A 26,098-nucleotide genomic window follows, 5' to 3' on the forward strand; every position below is an offset into this window, starting at 1 on the left:
ACACACACACACACACACACACACACACACACACACACACACACACACACACACACACACACACACACACACACACACACACACACACACACACAGCATGCTCAGTGAAGATGCATCAATACTCTACGCTCTAAGTTTATAGATTATATGTTCTGTTATACACAGTAATTAAAGCCCCACTCAGGAATCAGCACCACTGGTGAACATGGTGCTCGAACAAAAGCTGTGTGAAAAATCGGACAAGAGCGAAGCACGTATTTATGAAGGTCTTAGAACTTTTTTTTCCCCCTTTTACACATTACTACAATATATAGTTTTATACGCTGCTATATTCCACGCCACTAATTCGGATTCTAATGATCCTCGGTGCTACTCATGACCACAGAGCTGCTCTGGGAATTCCAGATTAGGGCTTCAACTAATTCGTCTGCAGTGTAGGTGTGTGATGAACCCCGAGAGCCTGATGCACGTATTTGCTGACCAATAGGAAGATCAGAAAACGCTTCTGTAAAGATATACTGCTATTGCTATCGCAGGGATTATGAAATCAGAGGCCAGGAAACAACAGTGAATTGAAAACATAGATAACTGTAAAAAAACAAAAACAAACAAACAAACAAGAAAAAAAAAACCAAACAAAAAAAAAAAAAAGTGTTTTTAGAAGCTGTTGGTTTTCTATTAGAGCTTGGGGTCTTCAGGTCCTGTAGTTTGGTAGTCAGTGGTCAGGAGTGAGATGGTGGGATCATCAGCAGGGTCTGGGCTAAAGTAAGAGTCTTCCTCCAGCTCCAGCAGGCTGGGCAGATCCTCGCTGGTGCTCTCGGTGGTCGTCATGGGGTCGTTCACCACCACCGGCTGAGCCGTGTACTGAACCAACTGGTTTCCTGAAACACCAGCAGCAACATGATGATTATCCGAAGACTCTCTTTAAAGCAGAAGAAATGGACTTTTACATATGGAATCTACGCTCTCACCGACACTTTCATAAAACGCGAAATAGATAATAAGGGCGAAGGTTTGTGGACACCTAACTATAAGATTTTTTTTTAACATCCCTTTTCACGTTTACTCCCTATTTGCTGTTATAATATACTCCACTCTTCTGGCAAGGTGTTCCACTAGTTTTCTGAGGAGATTTGTGTGACATTCGTTTAGCCACAAGGGTGTTAGTAAAGTCAGGTACTGATGTAGGTGAGGTGAGGAGGCCTGGGGTGCACTCAGTGTTTACATTCATCCCAAAGGTGTTTAACAGGTTTGAGGTCAGAGCTCTGCAGCAGGACACTCCAATCTTTCAGTACAACTCATGCAAACCATGGAGCTCGCTTTGTGCATAGGCGCATTGTCATGCAGGAACAGGTTTGGATCTCATGGTTCAGTTGAAAGGAACATTTCATGCAACATCCAAAGACATCTCACGCACATATAGCTAGAAAAGTCAGGTGTGTCCCAATACTTTTGCTCATATAACGTATGTGCTCTGCCTAAATATGGGCTGAATTTACTTATTATTATTATTATTATTATTATTATTATTATTATTGCCACTACTACTAGTTTACTACTGATTCATGAACGCAGTATTTTTGCCATATGGTTTATGGAAAATCCAAATACCTGATGTATAAAATATTAAAATATGCAGATAAATAAGTCGATTAACAAACACATGCAAATCCAGAGTTATGACAACACAACAGGTTTGATTGTGTAAATATAATACGTGCGCATATTTTAAAAGGCATCTACCTGGTTTCATGTTGTCACCGCACTCCGACAGCAGCTCCTGAATCTGTAATGAGATCAGTTTATGTTTATTTCAACACCAACCTACGTTAAATTATAATAAATACATTTTGAAAAGTACAGATTTTTTTTCCCCCACTTCGAATACATTATTTGCGCAAAGGCAAATGTTACGGAGTCCATCACAAGATTAACCTTCACACACTCACATTGCGTGACTCAGACTTACCGTGGCCAAACTGTCCAGATCGAAGTCGGCGCTGCTGTTTGAACTGAAGATCTGCAAAATATTTGTAAGAAAAATTAGAAGCATGAATCCTACTATTTATATACACCTTTTTGTAAATATAGGGGGGGTGGTAGCTTAGTGGTTAAAGCATTGGACTTTAGAACGGAAAGGTTGTAAGTTAAAATCGTACAAGCTGCCACTCTTGGGCCCCTGAGCAAGGCCCTTAACCCCACATCTCCTCAGTTGTATGAATAGGATAAGTCACTCTGGATAAGAACATCTGCCAAATGCCTTAAATATAAATACGGATTAAATGGGAAATAAACCCATACACGTGTGGAGGCAGAGCTCAGGCCTGGTTATGCATATAATAACTTTTTTAGTTACAAACTGGAAGCAAAATGTGTCCTGTAATTTGAGTTAAGTTGCGTCACCATCTACCCATTTCCACACCTCATTTCTATGCAAGAGCACGAGAACTAGACTTCACACAAAGTACAATTGAATTAATGACAATTATGAACCAAATAAGCAAGAAATTGTAGAGCACTTCCACATGGTAAATACTCTCCAGTCGCTCTACACTGATGATGGGTCTTTTTCTACTTCTCTTTTCTCTGCACAAAAGCAATCGTTACTGGACTAAATGACAATCATCTGACATATTCGATCAGAAGTGCAAGTGCAAACTGGAGCTGATCGTTCAAACCACATTGGAAAGCGGCCTGAGACGAACACACTAGATAAGCAAAAGTTGTGTGGACCCATTTGTGCTTTTTTGAACATCCCATTCTTCTGGGAAGATGTTCCACTAGATGTTGGTGTGGGCTTGTGCTCATTCAGCCACAACGGTGTTAATATCAGATACTGATGTAGCGGAGGTGTGGAGGCCTGGGTGCAGTCAGCGTTTACATTCAACCCAAAGGTGTTCGACAGGGTCGAGATCAGAGATCTATGTAAAGCAAATCTTCATTGAGCTGGTTTTGTGTACAGGTGCATTGTCATGCTGGAACAGGTTTGGGGGTCTCCTAGTTGTGGTTCAAAATTTCGTTGTGCAGTTTGGAGAAAAAAAAAAAAGCCACGTGTCCCAGTACTTTTGTCCATATAGCGTATACATTTCCTAAAAGTACATTTTAATAGTGGTTCAGTGAGTCACTCTGAAGAGGGAACATGGTTAGAATCGTTCTTTTAAAGAGCACATTTAGCACTTCAGGAGAAGTGATCAATAAACGTACTTCTGCTATATTTATTGGGGAAGTTGATTTACGTTTTTAGTTAATCATATTAAGCATACACATGTTTCTAATAAAATAAAATGCTCATTGTTACAGTAGTTTAAAAAAATTAAAATGGTGGTCAACCTTAAGGTCCATGGAGTCCATAAATGTCTAACGTCCGTGTGCAACGAGGCCACAGATGTTTCTCAATAGTTGTTGCATTGTTTCTTAGGATTACTTTTTAAACTGAATATAAGATTTCTAACCCTTGATAGAAAGGTTTGTACAAGCTGGCCTCTGATTCTCAGAGCTGCTTTATTCATCACAAAATCATCAAACTACCATGAATGTTGAACCATGTTATAAAATGTAGGTTTTTTTGGTTTTTAGAAAAAAAAGTAATAAAATCAAGACATACATGAGCGATTCTTTGCATTTATGCCACTTGGTAGACACCCTTATACAGATCGCCATACAGTTATCTCAGTTACACCTGAGCAATTGAAGCGTAAGGGTCTTACTCAAGGACTCAGCAGTTGCATCTTGGTAGGACTGGGATTTGAACCCATGACCTTCCGACCAGAAGACCAACATCTGTTCATTGTATGCTAACTATAGGATACTGACTAGCAATAGGATTTGGCTCACTCATATTGCTAGTTCAAAGCATTTCTTACAAATGTTACAGGAGGCTTCCAAATCATCAATCAATCGCTCTTATTATGGAGGCATTTCCTGTTTACAGGTTTACATTTCCCCGTTACCTCACGTCCACCTCGGCACCACTCTCCTCTGTTCACCTCTGCAAACTATTTTTACGACTTTCCCCAACACCGTTTAGAACATTTTCAACTTTTAGATGCTTCAGGTTTAGTGAAAGTGACTGTAATGCATTTCCAGGCTTTTTGAAGCACCTGATTGTAACAGCCGGCAGCTTTCACACACGTTTATGCTTTTGGTGTACGCTTTATATCAAAAGGGTGCAAAAGGACACTCACGTCATAGAGTGGCGAGGAATCGAAGTTGATGGACTGCACGTTGAACATTGCCTGCAGGTTTTCCAAGCCGGTGTCGATGCTGTCCAGATGATCGCACAGCTCACTCCTGGGACATAAAATCAACAGTTTAGTTGGAGTGGCCTAAAAAAAACGTGGAGACACCTCTTTTTTTTTTTAATGTGATTCATTTTTTCTTTTGTAGCTCACTCTGTGGTTAAAAAAACCCAAAATAAAACACACACACAAAAACCCCTTAAACGGTTGCACATGAAAGAATTCATAAAGCGTAGATCATTTTAGTGATAACCACAAAGCTACAGAGCTGTGCCACACGCTGCTGAAAAGCATAGAACAGGGGGGTGGGGTGCTGGGGGGATTCCTGTGTCCCCAGAAACACGTTGGCATTTTATTTTTACGGAGAGGAAGGGGCATGTGGAATGCACATGCAGCACAACCTATAGGGCATGCCACACTCCAATAATCAACAAAACCAAAAAATCCAGGATAGAAATTTGCTTGGAATATCATGCCATTACATGGGGGGTTTATGAAGCCGCTGCTCTCCCTCCAAGTGCCCAGGAAATCCTCCATCACTTCACAGTAGACCCGAGTGTACAATTTGTGTAGCGCTAATGCACACATCAGCTATGCTACGCGCATTGTGCAGCTGTATCCTCGTTCCTACACAATGTGAACATGTGAAGTGTTGAGGCCCCTCGGGTGCGAGAGCGGAGAGCAGCGGCTACATGCGCGTTAAGAGTAAATGGGCCTTGACAGCTTATTGAGCACAGCGCTGTGTGTTCTGGGGTCAGCAAGGTCCACTGAAATGCTAACCGTGAATGTGATCTGAGGTGAGAAGACGAAGAGGAGAGGCTTGGGTAAGGGTGGGACACCTCGGACGTCTGGGAGGAACTGAAAAGATAGAAGCACAACATGGCACTGGAGACAGTGGGAGGGGAGACACTAAAATCATTACTCCTCGCAACCGTGCTGAAAAAAAAAAAAGGCCTGAGAGAAGGGGGTTCAGAGGAAACATGATGATGAGGCAGGTGTAATAAGAAAAAGAAGAATGCTTCTACAATCATGATGGTATACAGAACAGATATGGTAAATCGATTCAGGGTGAAAGAGAATCATTCACAGGGTTTCTGCAGGTCAAAAGTCAAATGTAAAACTATTTAAGACCTTTTAAACGCCATTAAGAATTACATTTAAAACGCAGATCACCACATCAATAAAAAACACAGCGAATTTAAGACTTTTATAGACCTGAAATGTTGATTCTTTTATATTTTAGACTCTAAAAAAAAAAACACAGACCCAGTGGAAACCCTGCATTCTGTAGCTGCTATTGGTAAAATCTATGATTTCTGTGAAAAGATAATTTAAATAATAATAACAAATAAATGTAAAAATTTGACATTTACATTTAACATTAGCAAGTCACTTGTAGTCTATTGTCTGTGGGTGTGGTGCAAATTATACTGCTCATATGCATACGTCTGTGTGTGTGTGTGTATATATATATATATATATATATATATATATATATATATATATATATATATATATATATATATATATATATATATATATATATACACACACACACACACACATATACACACAGACGTCTGTGTGTGTGTGTATGTATATTATGTATATATATATATATATACACACACACACACACACACAGACGTATGCATATTAGCAGTATAATTTGCTCCATTTTATATATAATATATATTTTATATTTTATACATACAGACAGAATGCATGCATATATATATATATATATATATATATATATATATATATATATATATATATATATATATATATATATATATATATACACACACATACACACACACATAAAATATAAAGACACACAAACACACAAACATATGCATATGAGCAGTATCAGTTGCTCCATTTTATATATATTATATATAAAGACGGTTTTAATGACCTAACTGCAAGTAGTTACTAAAATCGCACCTTCACGTCAAGCATGTGCACAGGAAATGAAAAATCGATTGTCGCTCGCTAGTGAGAACGCAGGGTAAATGGCTGACACAATCCAATATTAGCCACGTCTCAAAGCGCATACATTTGATTTATTCTGGGAAATAAAAGAACGATACATGGATGATGGCTCCCGGGTCTCTTGTCAGACCCAGAAGGGCGATCCGGAAACCTCACATTTTAACCTGAGCTCAAAACAGGATGTCTGTCTCTGTAGCTAAACAGGGGATGATGGGTATTTGAGTATAAACATGGAATTTGAAGGTGTGTGTGCAGCTATGGTAAGTTTATCGCCCGTGCATGCGTGTATACACTCGTGGAGGGGGTAAGATCAATTTAAACAGCAATTCTGACCATCACTAACAGCTGTAAGTGCATGTCAATAATGATCTGAAAATACAGTGCATGTTTGACCATCCAACTCAAATATTAATTAAAATACTGTTAAATAAATTAAATCTATAATTACAACAAACATATTATTATCGAAAATAATATATCAACCAAAAAGGTCATTTATATTATTGAATATTTTTTATAAGAACCATAATAAATGCAATCCTCTGTCGTTATTAAATAAATCATCAGAATTCGTCTACATTATTCAAAATTTTTGTGTGTTCTAAACACTCGCCAGACAATTTGGGATTATAGGGTGCACCTAAACAGGAAGTGGTGGTCATGAAGATAAAAACATGGACGGAACAGGAGTGAAGCGCAGCGCAGCCGTTACAGCAACACACTCAGCCAGTCTGCATCCTGTTCAAGGAGAACAGCTGGATGTTTTTCCCTGGATGTTCAGCGTGATGTGCTTTTTGAGAGGACTGTTTTTTTTTCTTTATCTTTGCGGACGTCTGCTTTAAAAGAAAATATACGAACAATTTTTACACCCTTGTAACAGGAACCAGTTCTGTGACTTTTTCACTGGAACGATGAGGATTTGTGTGCATTATGTAAACAATGAGCAGCACAGCAGCACATTTTTCCGAGCAATTGAAACGTTCAGGGTCACAAGTTACAGCCCTGAAATGTTGGTACAACTGCGATTATTTATTTATTTTTCTTTAAAAAGCTTTGATGTAACTTTCGTTTGCTTAATCAGTCCAGCAGCAAGGATGCAATTTAAATGAGTCCGTTAAAACCCATGCAGCTCTGCGCCAAATTTTAAAAATGATGCTCTATGCAAAGCAATGCAAAATGCAAAAAGACCCCACCTTATTAAAATGAATTTGTACTCCTGAATATTATGTGGAAATTTTGGTGGTGGTAGCAGTGGGGGGTGAAGCAGAATTTTTTTTTTCTATCGGTCAAAATTGCAATAAAATACACCTGCATGCATCTACTGTTCAAAGACATGAAAGCATCATGGTATTTAGAAACTGAGTATATCGTATACAGCATTCTGCAGCAGTTTATCTGTAAAAACATCTGGCTCTTAGAAAGAGCTTGATGAGGCTGGGGAGTGTGGTCATGGAGAATTATTAATACTCACTTGTCCAAACATGCCAGGCTTAAGCATTTCTCCGGGGACTGGGGCAGAGATGGGGCAGGTGATGGCTCACTCTCCTGCAGAATGGAGTTAATAAAGGTGGTGGGGGAAAGAGGCGTGTCTGCAGGTAAAGTCGACCCTGCCCCGACCTCCACCTCCACAGGACACACTTCTTCTACCTCAGAACCATGGGTGGGACTTAACGGCTCTTCCTTTACATGCACCAATGGGCTTGTCCTGTTAATAGCAGTTAAAAGAGGTGTGGTGATCAGAAAAAGTCACAATCGTATAACAAAAGTCTCCGACATTTTATCCAGGTTTGCCCTCACAAATGTCCTCTTTCCAAAAAAAAAAAAAAAAAAAAAAAAAAAAAGGAAAAGAAGGTACATATCTATTGCCACATATAACAGAACAACACAGTAATGACATTATTAGGAATAAAAAGTCTGATATAAAAAAAAAAAAAAAAAAGTGTGAATCTGGACAAAATGCCAAACAACCCGGTCTGTACCCTTGACTCTGAACATGATGTGCACTGACTCGAGCCTCAACAATGGATTACTTTCATACATAATGGCAGTGGAACCTCAGTGGAGAAGATGTAAAACCTCAATTGTTTCTAGTAATAAGATAATAATAAGTCGGTCTGGATAAGTGTGTCTGTAGATGTAAATCTATGCTATCGCCTGCAGGTTTACTTGGAGGAAACTCTAGAAGATTTAAAAGAGACCAACAAATAAAATGTGAAAATGGACTTCAGTCTCAGTTAAGCTGAAATATTATATCCACCTAATAAAAATATATTTTGCTGTTAATATACGATACATTCGTTCTTCAATTTTATAAAACACAGACTGGGGCAGGGAAGCTTGGGGGAATTTTGGAACTGGGATTGGGCGAACCAATTGTTTGGAACCATTATGACCTCGTTTCGAGCCCCTCGCCGTTAGTTATAACAGAGCAGTGTGGAGCGATGCGCAATGAGCGTTTGCTGTAAAACCTTTTATATACCTTTAAGTATGGTGATCGTGTGAGCAAAAGGGAATTTCGGCGGCATTACCAGTTACGTCATGATTGTGTCCCGTCTGCTCATTTTGAAGAAAATGGTTCAGCCTTAAAAAAAATACAAATAAAAAAAAGTTCCCAGGTGATGTTTGAAGGGCCTCCACACCAGAGAACATTGAGGCTGCCATCCTGAGGAGCTCCGTTCCACAACACACTGAGCTGAATTGAATTCATTCATGTTGGAATCATATGAGCAGATGGGACAGTTTTACTCACAGTATCACTATTCTTATAAAAGGTTCTACAGCGAACGCTCATTGTACACCATTCTACTGCTCCTTTACACCTCATGACAAGAAGTTCAAAACCAGCTTGCACTGGTTCCGAAGAATTGCCAAAGCCCCGGGATCAAAAACGGCTAGTTCCCAAATTTCCCGTTTCCCAGTGCCACCGTGTATAAATGATATAACTAAGTTACTCTGGAAAATGTTTCTGCCAAATGCTTTAAATTTCAATGTAAATCAATGATACGGCCTGCAGGTTTACATGGAGTGAACTCTAGAGAAACTGAGGACACACCAACAATAAAAAATGTGAAAATGAACTTTAGTCACACGAATGCTGAAATATTATACCATCACTGAACTAAACATAAGCCACCTAATAAAAAAAATATATGTATATATATTTAGCTTTTAATAGTTTTTAATTTTAAAAATACAATGTTGGTAGCATAAAAAGTCGACTAGAGCAGAACCATGTGTGAGGTAAAGCTCTCACTGTAACAAACATATAGACTGCACTTAAAGCTGCATAATTATTTTTAAATATTGACTTGCCTATCCTCAATCCATTCGTCTGCACTAGCGGGGCCGGACTGAGCCAGATCTGTTATGTCAGAGATGATCGGTCCAGTCTTGACAGGTGAGTTTGTGGAGAAGATTCCTGTTCCTGTAAAAGTCGATCCAGGGGACTGAAGGAAAAAAAGAAGAAATTATAAACAGACACTATGCTAGTGGATTGTAAATTGAGTTCGAACGATTCATCGGTTCTACCGTATAATCGGCACAGGTTGCTGACTGCTGGAACTATAGGTAAAAATCCATACCGGTAGTTTTTCCGGCTCCCAGTACAATGCCATTACGAAAGCGGCCTCTAGAGGCGAATCACTGACATCACGTGCTGTTTGTTTTCATACACGAGACGGCGCGCTGCACGGAGAGCGCTATATTATATTTCTTTTTCCGGCTGCTCCCTTTAGGGGTCGCCACAACAGATCATCTGTCTCCACAACACCCTGTTCTTATTGTGCTTATTGTGTACTTTTGGCCATAAAGATTTCAACTTGATTTATATATTAAGCAGCATCACATGGGTCAACTTAAAACAATGCGACAGTGTTTGCAACACATCTATTTATTATTTCCATTAATCTTTTTTCCTTTCTTTCCCAAATTGTGATTGAGGTCCCCCCCAATGTAGTGCACTTCATTTCTCCTGCACTTTTATGTTCTTACTCCATCCTCCACCTCCATCTGCTTTACTCTAGCATCCAGCACCAAGGGTGTGGGGGGGTTCCCCTCACACATTGGTTTCTACTTATTTACATATTAAGGAGCAATGGTACAGTGTTTATTAATTTATATAAACACAAGTGCTCAGTGATGTATAAATGTGTAGTACTCACAGAGATATTGGGTGATGGCTCCAGAGAGTACTGCCTGCTGTATTTAGGCATAGGGTGTGCTGTGCTGCTGTCATTCAACATCAGAGGCCTAAAGACATGAACAAAGCACAAGAATCAAAACTGCGCAAGATGATCAAATGGTTGAAGCTAAAACAATAAAAAGAAAAGTAAGGAAAATTTAAATTGGACAATTTAGAAATAAAGCAGTAAAAAAATATATAGAGAGAGAAGGTTTTAAATGTTAGTGGCATGTTTAAAACATCTGAAGGACTTGCATCTTTCTTTTCACTCCGAGAACCCTGTTGGTTCGTGCCAGTGTGATCAGGAACTGGATGAGCTATAGACAAAAAACAAAACAAAAAAAATGTTGTTATGAAACTGAATATAAATTTAACATTAAACAGTTATTATATATAACATTTCAAATATCCAACTTTAAAGCAATATTTAGGCAGATTTAGTTTTTATACAGTTTATTAAAATGATCTGTATCCTCTGTTTGGCTGTAAATTCTGCATGGTGATAGAGAGACATTAGTGGATCAAAAACTGATTTATGAAACACTATAATCTAGATATTTCGACAGTTGATTGCTGAAACGATCCTCAAAAATTGAATACTGATAGTTTTTCCGGCTTGCGCCTGTGGCAGGAGCGGCTGTCATTACTAGCTGTCATTATGAGGGCGGCCTCTAGAGGTGATTTACCGATGGCACAAGCTGTTTGTTTTTACACATGAGACTGTGCACTGCACAGAAAGTTCTACATTATATTTATTATTTTTTAATAATTTATATAATTATATGTATTAATGAATGCATTCATATTTATTTAATTTAGCACAATTCTCATTAATCTCATGAGTTCAGTACTATATTAGTGTTATGCTTGGTATAACACTCGATGTCATCCACATCCAGAAGTCATCCACTATCGGATGACTTCTACTATAATCAAAATTCTGTGGCATATGCAAATATAAAGTGAGGAGCTTTTTTAACTTCCAACAAAATCGGGGTAAACAGGCTTTATACTTATCACATGTACATTACAGCACAGCGAAATTCTTTCCTCGCATATCCCAGCGATGTCAGGATACAGCGCCCCTGGAGCACAAAGGGTTAAGGGCCTTGCTCGAAGCCTAAGAGTGGCAGTGTGGTGATACTGAGACTTGAACCACCGACCTTGAACCCAGAGCCTTAACCACTGAGCTACCACCTCCCTTCCAAACAAGCTTCTATATTGACAAATAGGTAAAGTGATTGTGAAGAAACATATAGTACAGTGAACTTTTAGTAACTTTTTTACAGCATCGATCACTTCATAATTGCTGACAACATTTTCTTTAAAAGCACACATACACCAATCCGGCATAACATTATGACATTATAACATTACGACGGGTGAAGTGAATACACTGATCATCATGAGGTTTCACCAGCTCCAGTTGTGTCCCACCTCATGAAGATTATGGACCTTCAAAGAAGTAAATGCCAACCCCGCAAACATCTTGGACCATCTACAAACCTACCAGCGCCAACTCTTTGAATGTTTAAAGGCTCTGGAATGGAGAAGCTGGTGTTGGATCTATGATCTCAAATGTTCAACTATTTTATGAGTTGCTCAGTAGCTTCTGGTTCCACAACGTTAACTGACTGTATAAGACTGTAGAAAGGACATTACTCAACCACACAATCCACTGCTCATATTGGTTCTCACTCTCTGGTGTTTTGTATTGTTTTTATGACTCATAATCACACTCTTGATATTACCCAAATAAGAATGGGTTCCCCTTTTCAGTCAGATTCCTCTCAAGGTCTGTTTTGGCAGCAAAAGTGGGACCAACACAATATTTATAGGTTTTGCCTGTTAGGGCAGCAGATGCCGTTATCGATTAGTTGGGCTGCTCAAGTTACGGTCTTAGCGTGATGGCAACATGCCGGTGTTTGAGAATTGGCACATCAGTAAAACACATGTTTAGTAATTCAAAATTACTTTCTGGTGAAGTTTATTTATTATACTTTTTTGTATCTGAGTGACGTAAGGATGTTGTGAATAAATGTGTGTTGTGTTTTAATAAGGATTTAATCTTTGCCATTAAAATTAATGTGTTAAATTATTAACGTGTTAATATAGACAGCCCTATATATATATATATATATATATATATATATATATATATATATATATATATATATATATATATATATATATATATATATATACATATACACATATACACATATACATATATATATATATACACACACACACACACACACACACACACACACACACACACACATACACACACACACACAGTATTTTCCGGACTATAAGCCGCTACTCCCCCCCCGCTTTAAACCTCGCGGCTTAAACAATGAAGCGGCTAATTTATGGGTTTTTCCCGGTTTCACAAGCTTCATGCCGCCAAAAAACTGAGCTCCATAACATTAGACCAATGAAATCGCCGAACGGGTTCAGGTGAACCAATGAAACTCTTTATATTAATTCAGATGTGCTCCCACTAAATCGGGCCGCACCACATCATAAATATGGATGCTGTTCCTCCATGACGTTTGACCTGCCGCTCACTCGGACTGTCTACAGGAAATGCGAATCATTCGTCACGCTGAAAACAACCGGGCATGAAAAAACACACTTCACCTGTGTTCTGAGCTGCACGGCATCGGGAGAAAAGATTCACCGATGGTGATATTAAACGCACGACGATGCCAAAAGATAAACTCCTGAGAGAAATTGTTGTGAAAGGAAGGAGGAAGACGGTGAACAATGACTTTCTTGGTCAGCTACTGTTTTGCTACAAGCCATGTTACAGGTCTTTTGTTAAAGCCTGTGTAAAGTTCATTTGTTTAATGTAGGCACCTGCGGCTTATTTATGTGCAAAATGTAAAAAAGTTAAATCCAGTGGGTGCAGCTTATATTTAGGTGCACTTAATAGTCTGAAAATTACGGTATATATAAATGATTGGATCATTTACAATTAATAAAGATGACGTTTAATTATCCTCCTTAACTCTAATCTCCTCTGCAAGGTGAAAAGCACTGGTTGAAAGAGTTAATTCAAAGTGAAAGCTTTAACAAAATAATGAATGCTGTCCACCAGTGTGTATGTACCAAGAACAAAATGGAGAGCTTTGCATACAGAAGTCACACCAGCATTTACAGAGAAACCTGAGGAACTGTTAGTAGAGGAAATGAGATTTGACTGTTTTAATTGGGTGGGTGAGAGAGAGAGAGAGAGAGAGAGAGAGAGAGAGAGAGAGAGAGAGAGAGAGAGAGAGAGAGAGAGAGAGAGAGAGAGAGACTGAAGTTACCTTATTCACAACTTTCTGTTGGTGGGCATGTTTCTGCCTCAGTGTGGCCACTTCTCTCCACAAAGCTTCATTTTCACTGAAACGAGAAGCCAAAGTGGATGTCAGGAAGTTCAACTACTCTAAACTGAAGATTAAAGGTTAAGAAGAAGCACAGAATAAAGGCATATGTGTCTCCTTTATAACAAACAACAGCAGTAAGCAGATGCTGAATCTGAAACACTGCATGGGACAAAGGTTTGTGCAGATATAAATATTAGATAATTGGTATGTACTTTTTGAATATTTAATTCCACACCAAGTCCCTATTAGCTGTTATAATATCCTTCACTCTTCTGGGAAGATTTTTAACTGGATTTTGGAGTTCGCTTATACGGCGTTTCTGCAGGGTTCACAAAGTCAAATTTTTAAGACCATTAAGAATGAATTGATGAATTTTTAAATCAAAAACACACACAAAAGTACGTTGTTAGCAACTGGCCTTAACCGAACCCTAACTACATTTTTTTTTTAAAGCCAGGTATCGCTAAAAACGTGCACTTCCCCATAGCTGAAAAATAAAATCCGTTTTACATCTGTGGTACAATCCAAGAGAAGTTTGTACGAATAACAGAAAACTGATTGGCTGTTGCATGTTGGTCTCAATTGTAGTTAATACAACAAATTATATTTGGACTAGCGGAAGAAAGAACTGCATCACCACAAAAACTAATAATGTAAACAAATAAAAACACTCTACAGAGCTGCATTTCAATGAGCATTAGAGGTTGTATTACATGGACATCGGTAAATGAAGACCTATTTTAAATTATTCAAAACCTAGAACAGTGAATTTAAGACTTTTTAAGGCCTAAAATTTCTATTTTTATGTTGTAGACTTTTTTTTTTTAAGACCCCGTGGAAACCCTGTTGTAGAGATTTGTTCTCAATCCACAACAAGAGTGTTAGTAAAAATCAGGTACTGATGTAGGTGAGGTGAGGAGGACTGGGGTGCAGTCAGCGTTCACGTTCATCCCAAAGGTGTTTGGTAGGGTTCAGTGTCCACTCAAGATCTTCCTCACCAAAACATATAAACCATGTTTGGGTCTCCTAGTTCAGGTGAAGGTACCCGCATCCAAAGACGTCCAATACAATCGTGTGTCTCCAACTTTTTAGCAGCAGAAAAACACATGGCTGGAAAATAGTGGTGTCCCAATACATTTGTCTTTATAGTGTAAGTGGGTGAAATTAGAACGCTAAATTCCTCACATATTGGATCTGTCTTCATGAAAACAACTTGGTTTTCACAGAATATTTATTCTCAATAAGTCTAAAAGTAAATAGAAAAAAAAAAAAAAATGGAACATGTCAGATCACAAACAGCAAATTTTACAAATAGTAAAGTAATACAGAAAGCAAACTGACATAGCTTGAGAACAACTCAATCAGTGAAGAAGAAATGGAATGCGAGAGCACAGTACATGCTATCTGCTGCTGTCTCCCAGGCTGAGTGTCCTTGGGCACAAAACCGAATGAAAAGACTGCTTCATTGTTTCAAAAATTAAATAAATCCCCTGGCGCCTTGTCAGCTGTCAATAGCAAACAAAATGAACTGAAAACTTACTTTTCCTTAAAAAAAAAAAAAATTAAAAAAAAGATTTTAAGCTCATACTTGCATAAAAATGATATAAATGCAAGCTTTCAGACTGAGATTAGGAGTGTGTTGTCATTCTGGATGACCTTCAGTTGCAGCAGTAAAAATACCGTGGTGAGATTACTGTGATTACTAGTCATTCAATTGTAGACAATATTACTAGGACAGGTAAATTCACCCCAAAAACATAACTGCTTTTAATGTGGGGGGAAAAAATAGTCATTTGGATAGCTCTAGACTACTGTAACATTCTGGATATTCCAGTGTGATGCATAAACAAGCTCCACTTTGTCTATAAAACAGCAGCTAAAATCTTTTTTTCAGGCTTCATGTTCAATTTCATATTAATTATAAACTACTAATAATAATCTAAGGGTTTTGAACCAAAGAACCACAGTGATTCCTTTGTTTATTATATGCTATCCTGGTTGTGTTTAAAAGTGCAGGCTCTTTATTAGTATCTGTATTAGTATAATGAAAACTAAAATCTGTTTTTTATCCTTTCAATAAAAAGGCCTTCGGATATGGAACGAGCTTTCAGTCACTGTTTAGGAGTCGGTGTTCTAACGCACTAGGTCACATGGAATTCTGTTGTCTGGGTTGAGAGATTTTCATTAACCACAGTGGGCACTTAGTGATGAAACACAACACCTCTCTCACCTGTTGCTCTTGCACTTCATCACACTTGGTATAATATGTATGGTTTGCCTAGATTACATATTAAAATAATGAACTGCCATTAGGACTTAAAGATACACTTTGCATGGATGGCTCTGTATGTGCATGTGTAACCCTAGATGCAAATATATTTGATAGCTATGTAGATATTTGCAGGCAGCCAAATGTTAAGAAAGGCAGAAAGAAGAAACTGAGCTGCTCAATTTGCTTGGACTGAAAAAGAACTTTCTGCAATGAGAGATTGGAGAATTCTTCACCTTCTTTTATAAAGCAGAGTAAAACTCTCAGCCACAATTCAAACCTCCAACATAGGACTGTTAAAAAAAAAAAAAAAAAAAACCACAGCAAGGGAAGAGCTCTCTCTTTTCAAATCGTCTCCGGAGTCCAATAACTCACCCATCCAACCGCAACCCTGCTCGTTATCTGGACCTTTACAGGGACAGGTGTAGATTCCACCATGCAGCTGGGAATAAAACTCTACCAAACATCTTACCAGATGACCATCAAACTGCACTCTCTTGCTCAGGACATACACGAATGACAAAAATCGGAATGCTGTCAAGATATTAACTGTGACGATATCCAAAAAACTAATCTAAAATCATTAATAATAAATATGTACCATATAAAAGTATTAATAGTTTTATAGAATGCCTTGTTTTTAAGCATTTTCATTTACAAAAATGGGACAATGTATGCAATCACTATTAATAACTTTATATAGTTTAAACAAACCGACAGCACATTTTGCTCAAAAGCGGATCTAGTGTGCATCATCGTCTTATCAGATGCCCAGAATGTGTTTCCATTAAAGCTGAAAAACAGAGCATCACTGACAGTATTCTGCCACCTTTTGGTGCGGGGTGGTGGGTGAAGTAAGGGTCACACTGAAGTGCGTTTTTGAGCTTTTGAGAGAGCTTGCCTTGTTTTAATATAGTGACTAAAGCTTTGGAAAAGAATCGCACACATTACTACACTGCAGAGCCGCAAAAACACTGCTAGCAATGAAAAAAAATATAGATGAAATTTACAGACACCCCAGCACATAATCAACGGCCGACTGGACAATAAATAAGAGTCATTATAAAGAGTCATATCTGAGAATTGGATTAAAGAAAAAAAAAGAAGACGAATCAAACAACTTGTCCAAAAAATAAAAAATAAAAAAAAAAGAGAGAGAATGGATGTAGAATAGGATTACAGGACACTGTCCATCTGCTCATGTTAACAGTGTAAATGGGTAAGTCTAGGTCACACTGTGGTTTCAGACAAGTATCATTTTCCAGGTCTCTGCTAATCTCCTGGGATTTCAGTCTCTAGAGGTAACACAGACTGGTGTAACAAATAAATAAATAAATAAATAAATAAATAAATAAATAAATAAAGACAAACCAGACAAACAAAACAAACAAACTGCGTGTCAGCGCCATGTCTACCCCCAAACAAACTGCGTGTCAGCGCCATGTCTACCCCCAAACAAACTGCGTGTCTGAGCCATGTCTACCCCCAAACAAACTGCGTGTCAGCGCCATGTCTACCCCCAAACAAACTGCGTGTCAGCACCATGTCTACCCCCAAACAAACTGCGTGTCTGCGCCATGTCTACCCCAAACAAACTGCGTGTCAGTGCCATATCTACCTCCACACAAACATCCAATAACCAATATATTCATGTCAGTTAATTAGAAGTGTTAATTTGTATTTGTTAAATTCGAATCAGAACCAAATAATTTGGGCAAAAAAAGTGGTAAAGCAAGATTTTTTTTTTGCAATTTTTTTTTTTTACTTCATTATAGTCAAATTTCCACTGATATGCAAGTCAAAAAAAAAATCGGGGACTTTGACAAGCCTAAACTACAGCGTCATAATCCAAAACAACAAAAATGATTCAACCATGTGATAAATACAGCGACACAGCAATGCATGAACACCTTGGAGGCCTAGGGGTTATTTCAGTGTATGAAGGCAGCCAGTGAACTCTTAGATAATCAGAAGCTGAAAATAACTGGGCTTTAGACAGGGTTAATGCCAATGCCACAGCCTCAGTCAATGAATATTAAAAACTATCGGTCGATTAATCAGCTATCAGCAAGAACGATTCAACACAGCTATCAGTAAAATCCACTATCGGTCCACCTTTAATAAGAACCCTCTTCTCACCAAACATCTGTGTCTAATCTCTTGTACGAATGCTCTTGAAGCCGGTTGTTTTTTTTTTTTTAAAGCTGGCTCTTGATACTTCTACACTCATACCTGTTTGGTATATAAGGCTTGGAAAGCACCTCAGAGTTTCACTTACTGTTTCAGGGTGCTGATTTTGCTGTCCATCGACTCCTGTTTTCCCTTCATGTGCTGCACATCTGAGATTATTTTGTTTACGTCGTCCGGACTCAGCTTCAGGTCCTCATGCTTAATATTGGACACCTGAGAATGAACACAATGAAACTGTCAGAAGTGTGAGAATGAGTGTGGGTGTGGGTGTGTGTGAGAGAGACGTCACACTAATGTGCACACTGATGTGTCCCAGTCCTGAAACCATGGACAAATGTTGGGACAAAAAAGCAAGAGGTTTTGAGCTTCGATTCTTACGCTGAACCAACGAGTTGTCCAGAGGCTGAGAATGGAAGGCAGTAAAATCTGAGAAGTGGATGTCTGGGTCTGAAGCATCAGGCAACACCAGCTTAATAACTCCTACACCACAGGCAGGTTTCCTCATATGAAAGCACACGATATATCATGAGGCCAACAGGGGAGTGTAATGTAGTGTTTTTTCCTTCTAAGTGTTTGTTTTAGTTCAATGAAGTGATGTGGTTATTGTCTTATTAATGATTTCATTTATTTATAACGTTCTTGTAGCACTAATTGGCTGCCTTTCAGCAGCACAAGGAACCAAAATGCGTGTCTGAATTACGTAAGCGATCTTATTACAGTCTATAATCTTATTACAGTCTATTACAATGAATAACTATACAGGTGTGAGACAGCCACAGGTAAGGACATGTAAAGACAGATAACTATATGTAGGAACAGGTTATGGCAGGTAAAAACAAGTTATGATGGGTAAAGGCAGATTATGACATGAGAATAATGTAAGAAAAGGTTATGACAGTAAAGGACAAATAAGAATAGGCTATGACAGGCTATGACAGGTAAGTACACGTTATGACAGGTTATGACAGGTAAGCACAGTTTATGGCATGTGAGAATATATCTAAAAAGGTTTATGACGGGTAAGAACAGGTTAAGACAAGTAAGGATACGATATGACGGGTAAGAACAGGTTATGACGAGTAAGGATACGATATGACGGGTAAGAACAGGTTATGACGAGTAAGGATACGATATGACGGGTAAGAACAGGTTATGACGAGTAAGGATACGATATGACGGGTGAGGACAGGTTATGACGAGTAAGGATAATGATATGACGGGTGAGGACGGTTATGACGAGTAAGGATATGATATGACGGGTGAGGACAGGTTATGACGAGTAAGGATACAATATGACGGGTAAGACAGGTTATGACAGGTAAGTACACGTTATGACAGGTTATGACGAGTAAGGATATGATATGACGGTAAGAACAGGTTATGACAGGTAAGTACACGTTATGACAGGTTATGACGGTAAGGTCAGGTTATGACGAGTAAGGATACGATATGACGGTAAGGACAGGTTATGACGAGTAAGGATACGATATGACGGGTAAGGACAGGTTATGACGAGTAAGGATACGATATGACGGGTAAGGACAGGTTATGACGAGTAAGGATACGATATGACGGGTAAGGACAGGTTATGACGAGTAAGGATATGATATGACGGGTAAGGACAGGTTACACGCAATAGAGCCAAATATGTTTTCTTATCAAAGTCACAGCTGCATAAAGTGCCCCGTTGCCAAGGTAACAAACAGACCTGTAATGTAGTAACGATTTCAGTGTAATGAATATTACATACAGAGTGAAACAAAGTGAAATGTCCCTGTGCTTTATACCAAGTTGAATTTGCTCCTATGATAGTACCCTCCCATGATATCGTGATGTCTACACAGATATAATAATATACTCAGATCAGATCTTCCTGTTACAAATATCTCACATACTCTCAAGAAGGAGTGAATAATCTGTCAAAAAACACCAAATCATCCAGCATCAATAGAATGATGATGAAGAGGTTAATATGATTTGAATGTGTTTTAATACTGAATATATTTGTAGCGTAAGTTTACATTTTATTTGCATTTTTTTTATGAGATGTTCGTGCTCTCATGAGTGTACGGCTGAGGAATGGTGGTGATAACATCGTTCTTAAATCAAAAAGAGGATTGCTTTTAATACCAATTTTAATACTAATATACAAATAATCTCTGGCTGGTCTGAGGAGTATTAAAACATGTCATCGTATCAGTGATGTCTTTTCAGTATTTGCCCTCCAGGAGTGCCCCCCCCCCCTTGTCTTTCTGGTTTTTGAGCTGCTTTCTTTTTAGGTGGTTAAACAAGTTTGCAGTCGTTTGTCGATCCCACTATATGTGTGGCATAAAATCCAAATTAGTGTAGAAATGATGGATATTTTAGACAATATCATCTTTGTGTTCTTTGTGTATCTTTGAGGAAACGTGCTCCAGTCATCGAAAAAACTGAATATTTTGGGGGGGAGACAATTTTTTACTCTTGGCCTCGTTTGTTGTTATTTCTGTATTTAGCAGAAAAGCGTGAGAAATCACCGAATGCATGCTTGGGATATTTTCGGCTCAGAGTTTGGTCACTTTTACTTTCACAATTCTAACAACTGGAAGAAGAAAAGAGGAAAAAAAACAATACCAAGAAGCAGAAAATACGGCCGATCACATTACGATGCGAAATTCCAACGATGATTTGTTCAAATTAATAACATTTTATTTGTATAGAATCGTTTTTTCAAGATACATTTTAATAAAGCAGCTTTTACAAAATACATTTGAAATTTATTAATTTGTCTTTGAAAAATTTAGCCCTATAAAGTCCCTCATGAGCAAAGCCAGAGTTGACAGTGTTGAGGTTTCAGTTTCAATTATTGTCTTTTTGATCTTCTGAAGTTTATGGGTGGTGACATTTAGCACCAGCTGATTCAGTCACAAAATTCTCATATCCGGTGATAAAACTCCAAATAAAAAAATAAATAAATAAAACAAACATCCAGAATTTTGAGGCAGAGTGGACTACATAAAGCCTGGTGTGTTCTGTAATACCAAAACTCAATCCTGTACCTAAGGAGTCCTGGGGCATGTAGAATCTCTGCCTCTGAGCTCAATACTCGTGAATAATAAACAGATTTTAACTGCACTTTCGTCGGTTCTCGCACTCTCTCACAGGCACGGTGATTAATCTGAATATTAGTCAAGTGAAGTTCTGTAAAAGGTTGTGAGGTTCGGAGAGGAGCTTACCGTGGTCACTTTCCTCTTAATGTTCTCCAGCAAGTGCTCCTGTCCACGGACAAAGTAGAGATGCTGGAACTCTGTATCGTCTTTCTCAGGCTTCACCAAACCCCCCTGCTCGATGTGGACCACTTTACGGAAGCCATCTGCCGGATAAATAGGATAAATCTTTATGAGGTTCATGATGTTGAATTGTGGGTAAAAAACTTATTTCGTTTGTTTGTGCATTAGTTTAATAAAAGGGCTTGTTTGTAACCCGGTTTGGTAAGACTTACACATGTTGAGCTGTCGAACAAAGCTGGCCATGTTGTTGTGCTTGAAGTATTTAGGAAGCACTTCTTTGGAGAACCTGCCCTGGTCGAACACATGGAAGCTGTTGCCACTCTACAAATCCGAGGAGAAAATGATGTAGTTATTATAAGGGTGCATGAGGGAAACGTGCCAAAGGCCCAATAGCCCCCAGCTGGGTGATATGAGGGTAAGACATTAATATAACTATATACAGTGGTGTGAAAAAGTGTTGGCCCCCTTCCTGATTTCTTTGTTTTTACACTTCAATGATTTAGATCATTGTTTCAGAACACACGTGAACACAACATGCAGTTTTTAAATAAAGGTTTTTATTATTTAGGCCACTACATGGCCCTGTGTGAAAAAATGTTTGCCCCCTAAACCTAATAACTGGTTGGGCCACCCTTAGCAGCAACAACTGCGATCAAGCGTTTTGCGATAACTTGCGATGAGTCTGTTACAGCGCTGTGGAGGAGTTTTGGTCACTCATCACTGCAGAATTGTTGCAATTCAGCCAAATTGAAGGGTTTTCAAGCATGACCTTTTTATGGTCATGCCACAGCATCTCAATAGGATTCAGGTCAGGACTTTGACTAGGCCACTCCAGTCTTCATTTTGTTTTTCTTCAGCCATTAAGTGGTGGCCAACACTTTTTCACACCATTGTATATTTTATCGAACACAAAGAAATGCTACTTTTTGAACATTACTTTACACACAATAATCCAGTAAAGTCACTGAGCACTGAAATCTCTCACTCGGCTAAGCATTTACAAGTATTTAAACCTTGACTGAAGTTGACCCGTAGCAAGCTCACGTGTATGTGTGTGTGGTCCTAGTGCATATCAAAGCAAAACCCAAGCCATTAAGTCCAAGAAAAACAGACCTCCACAATCAAACGGTGTCAAAACGCAGATCCGGACGAGGACATAAAACCAGTTTTCAAGCATTGAACAGTCTCAGAATCAAAGTGAGCTCGATCATAGAGAAACGGAAGACGTTTGGAGCCATCTGGAACCTTTCAAGTCCTCCAAGGAGATGGAAGATCCCACCGAAGAATGAACATCTTAAGAAAAAGCTGTAATGTTCAATACATTGCTACTCGTTTGAAGGTCGAAAGCGGGGATTTCACACGTGACCTTATCCAGAGTGACTTGCAAATTTCTCACTTTTCTCACAAACTTGCTCAAGGGCCGACAATGGCGGCATGGCAGTGCTGTACTGAGCGCATCTGAGCTACTTCCCCATACCCGCTTTCCCACATTCAGTATTCTGGACTACTGCAAGGAAAAAGAGAGAAATAAGAACAGTAAACTCGTCTTAGACTGACAAAAGTGTCAGGAATATACGACCAATATACATAACAATGAAATGTTATTGTCAGGTTTATTGAGCAATTAACCAAATAATTAAATGATTTAAATGTCTGCGGCATTAAGATCAACACCAATAAACATCTGGCAACGTCCTCTTTCCTCCCTCAAGGACTACAACATTAAAACGATTCAAACAGCTGCAAACTCGCTGCATTTGATGCGAGTCGGATTCACACCCTGCCCTCAGGATGAGTCAGCAAACTGAAATGCCTTTCAAATCGTTTCACAACTAATTCGGTCAAAAGTTTGTGGACACCCGACAATATGATTGGGATAAATATAAAAATTAAATGGAGTTAAAATAACCTCCATTCTTCTGAGATGATGTTCCACAGGATTTTGGAGATGTTTGAGATTTCATTCAGACACAAGGGTGTTAGTAAAGTGAGGTACTGATGTAGAGTGAGAAGGCCTGAGGTGCAGCAAGTGTTCACATTCATCCCAATGGTGTTTATTAGGGTTGAGGTCAGAGCTCTATAGCAGAAGATCTTCCACTCCAGCCCATGTAAAGCAGATGTTCAACTTAAGCTCACCCCAGCAAAACAGAACTGCTGGTCATCCTAGGTGATTCATCTCCAGGTCAAGATCTCCAAATAACTTTTCATGACTCTCTGCTCTCCACTTCAGACACTGCTCGTAACCTTGGGGTAACTATAGACAATGAACTGTCCTTCTTCCCACATGTCGCTAATGTTGCTTGTTCTTGTCGATTTCTTCTCTATAACATCCGAAGGATTCGACCATTTCTGTCCATACAGGCTGCCCAGGTGCTTGTTCAGTCTCTTGTGATTTCAAGACTTGACTACTGCAACTCTCTGCTTGCAGGTCTTCCCCTGAACGCTATTCATCCACTGCAAATGATCCAAAACACACGCTTGTGTTCAATCTGCCCAGGTTCTCCCACACCACCCCACTGCTGCGCTCCCTTCACTGGCTTCCAGTAGCTGCACGTATCAGATTCAAAACACTGATGTTCGCCTACAAGGCCAAAAATGGACCAGCACCATCTAACCTCAGTGACCTCATTACATCTCACACTGCACTATGCTGTCTGAGATCCTCCAGCACTGCTCGACTGGTACCACCTTCTCTCAGAATGAGAGGTAAGTACACTTCAAGGCTCTTCTCTGTGGTGGAATGAACTTCCCCTAGATGTCCGTACAGTCCCTGACTATCTTTAAGCGATGACTGAAGACCTACCTCTTCCTGAAATACTTAAATTAGCACTTTCCAAGTTTGTAGAAATCAAGAGTTATATTTATATTAAGTTGTAATCTTGTGTACCAGTGTAGATTTATTCATTACTAGAGACTCAAAGCACTTTTGTACGTCGCTCTGGATAAGGGCGTCTGCTAAATGCCGCAAATGTAACTATAACTATACTACGTGTAGTTATATCATTTTCACACACGGATTGGTGACACAGCGTCCAGACGTTAAACCCCGTCGAGAATCTTTGGGATGTGCTGGAGAAGACTTTGCACACTCTCTGCCATCAATACAACATATTGGTGAAAAACTCTGAATAAACGTGACATTGCAGAAGCTTATTAAAACGATGCCACGCCGAACTAGTGCCGTAATCAAAACTAAAGGCGGTCTAACGAAATATTAGTGTGTGACTTTTTTTTGGGGGGGACAGGCAGTGTAAATGGAACAGTTAATTAGAACATATCTTTAGAAAATTAAATATTAAAATAGTAAACACACTTTTCTACATGCATCTGTATTATGCAAATAAGGTCTAACAAATGTAAACTATAACATTTCCATTAATTTAATTTTAATATTCATTTGTGCCAATTTAACTGACTCAGTTAAATATAATAAAACGTGAATTGCATTCATTTGATTTGTTCTATTTTATTTTTTATTAAAAAATTACAAGATATTATTCTACACTATTGAACCAAGCAGGCATTTTATTTAGAATTGTTTACAACTGCAAACTGATGATGTTCACAAATGTTAATCATAATAAACTTTAATAAAAACAAGCAATTGTATGTTATGCATTTCTTCCCCTTATAAATACCGATATTGAACCGAACCGTGGCTTAAAAATCGAGGTACGTATTGAACCGTGACTTCGGTGTACCGTTACACCCCTAGCTACTGCACAACATAAATACAAATCATTACACAACAAACGACACAATAACAACAACAACAAGACACACAACTACACATCATGACAACATATAACTACAAGGCACAGCACTACACTTTAACAACCTTATAACACACACACAGCTGGTGTCTAAAGGAACACATACAGAAACAGTGATAGAAACAGGGGCAGGTACAGGAGTGAGTTTTCGGGCAGTGAATCGCTTCTATCCCCCGCAGGCCTGCACCGGGACTCGCTCCCTCACTCCCTTCACTTCCCCCTGTCACCCTGATCGCTGCTGTTAGCTGCCTAGGCTAAGCGCTAACGCTAATGAGTGCAGAACTTACAGGACTCCAGCAGATTAGAGGATCAGTGTCCGGATCATCCACCAGCGTCCACAGTTTAGTGAGAAACGCGGGCACGTTGCTCCCGGTCATAACAACTGCCCCTGATCCGGCGCTGTGGAACTCCATGTCCTGGATAAAGTCTCTGGAAGTTAATGCCCGAGTACAGATCCGCTCACTAGCCGCCCTGAGTGAGCCACAGCATTAGCCTGTTAGCAAGATGTGCTAGCGAAGACGCCCGTTCGCGTTAAAGTACGGGGTTTTATTCGTTTTTCTCTGCGTGTTCTATGCTCTGGTTCACGGCACGAAGCTCACACCTCACCACCTGACACCGTCACACAACCCCTGTGCTCATACCCGCGCTGCACCGCACCGCCGTGGAAATTTCCACCTCAACATAATTCCTGTGAACTGCGTAGGAAAAGCGTCGCGTCCTCAAACGCGTGCGAGTCGCACCACTGTGACGTCACCGGATTTTTGTTTTAGTTAAACGTTATAATTAAGAAATAAATCGTTTTCT

General features: G+C 39.1%; 1 protein-coding gene across 2 annotated transcripts; it reads right to left on the reverse strand.

Annotated features, from left to right (window-relative positions):
- Nucleotides 1-26,028, reverse strand: hsf1 (heat shock transcription factor 1). Of its 2 annotated transcripts, XM_046834447.1 has the most exons (14): nucleotides 25,582-26,028; nucleotides 21,734-21,842; nucleotides 21,468-21,604; nucleotides 18,341-18,465; nucleotides 13,734-13,809; nucleotides 10,672-10,733; nucleotides 10,397-10,484; nucleotides 9,549-9,682; nucleotides 7,708-7,941; nucleotides 5,019-5,096; nucleotides 4,185-4,290; nucleotides 1,970-2,020; nucleotides 1,744-1,786; nucleotides 1-881 (listed from the first exon to the last, which is right to left on the reverse strand). In XM_046834447.1, the coding sequence occupies exons 1-14, from the start codon at nucleotides 25,705-25,707 to the stop codon at nucleotides 679-681; spliced, it is 1,572 nt and encodes a 523-aa protein (XP_046690403.1). In that variant the 5' UTR covers nucleotides 25,708-26,028; the 3' UTR covers nucleotides 1-678. The 2 variants fall into 2 exon arrangements, with proteins under 2 accessions (XP_046690403.1, XP_046690404.1); XM_046834448.1 differs by lacking the exon at nucleotides 5,019-5,096.
- Nucleotides 26,029-26,098: the final 70 nt, after the last annotated feature.

The sequence above is a fragment of the Silurus meridionalis genome, chromosome 22, assembly GCF_014805685.1.
Source record: "Silurus meridionalis isolate SWU-2019-XX chromosome 22, ASM1480568v1, whole genome shotgun sequence".
In the NCBI taxonomy this organism is placed as follows: Eukaryota; Metazoa; Chordata; class Actinopteri; order Siluriformes; family Siluridae; genus Silurus; species Silurus meridionalis.

What these genes read in the sequence shown, in the direction of transcription:
- hsf1 (XM_046834447.1), bottom strand. Translation starts at nt 25,707, where the DNA reads ATGGAGTTCCACAGCGCCGGATCAGGGGCAGTTGTTATGACCGGGAGC. An exon ending in GACGAATGGATTGAGGATAG is followed by an intron (nt 7,942 to 9,548) that starts GCAAGTCAATAT and finishes TGCTATTAACAG; the next exon opens with GACAAGCCCATTGGTGCATG. An exon ending in CGGTGACAACATGAAACCAG is followed by an intron (nt 882 to 1,743) that starts GTAGATGCCTTT and finishes CTGGTGTTTCAG; the next exon opens with GAAACCAGTTGGTTCAGTAC.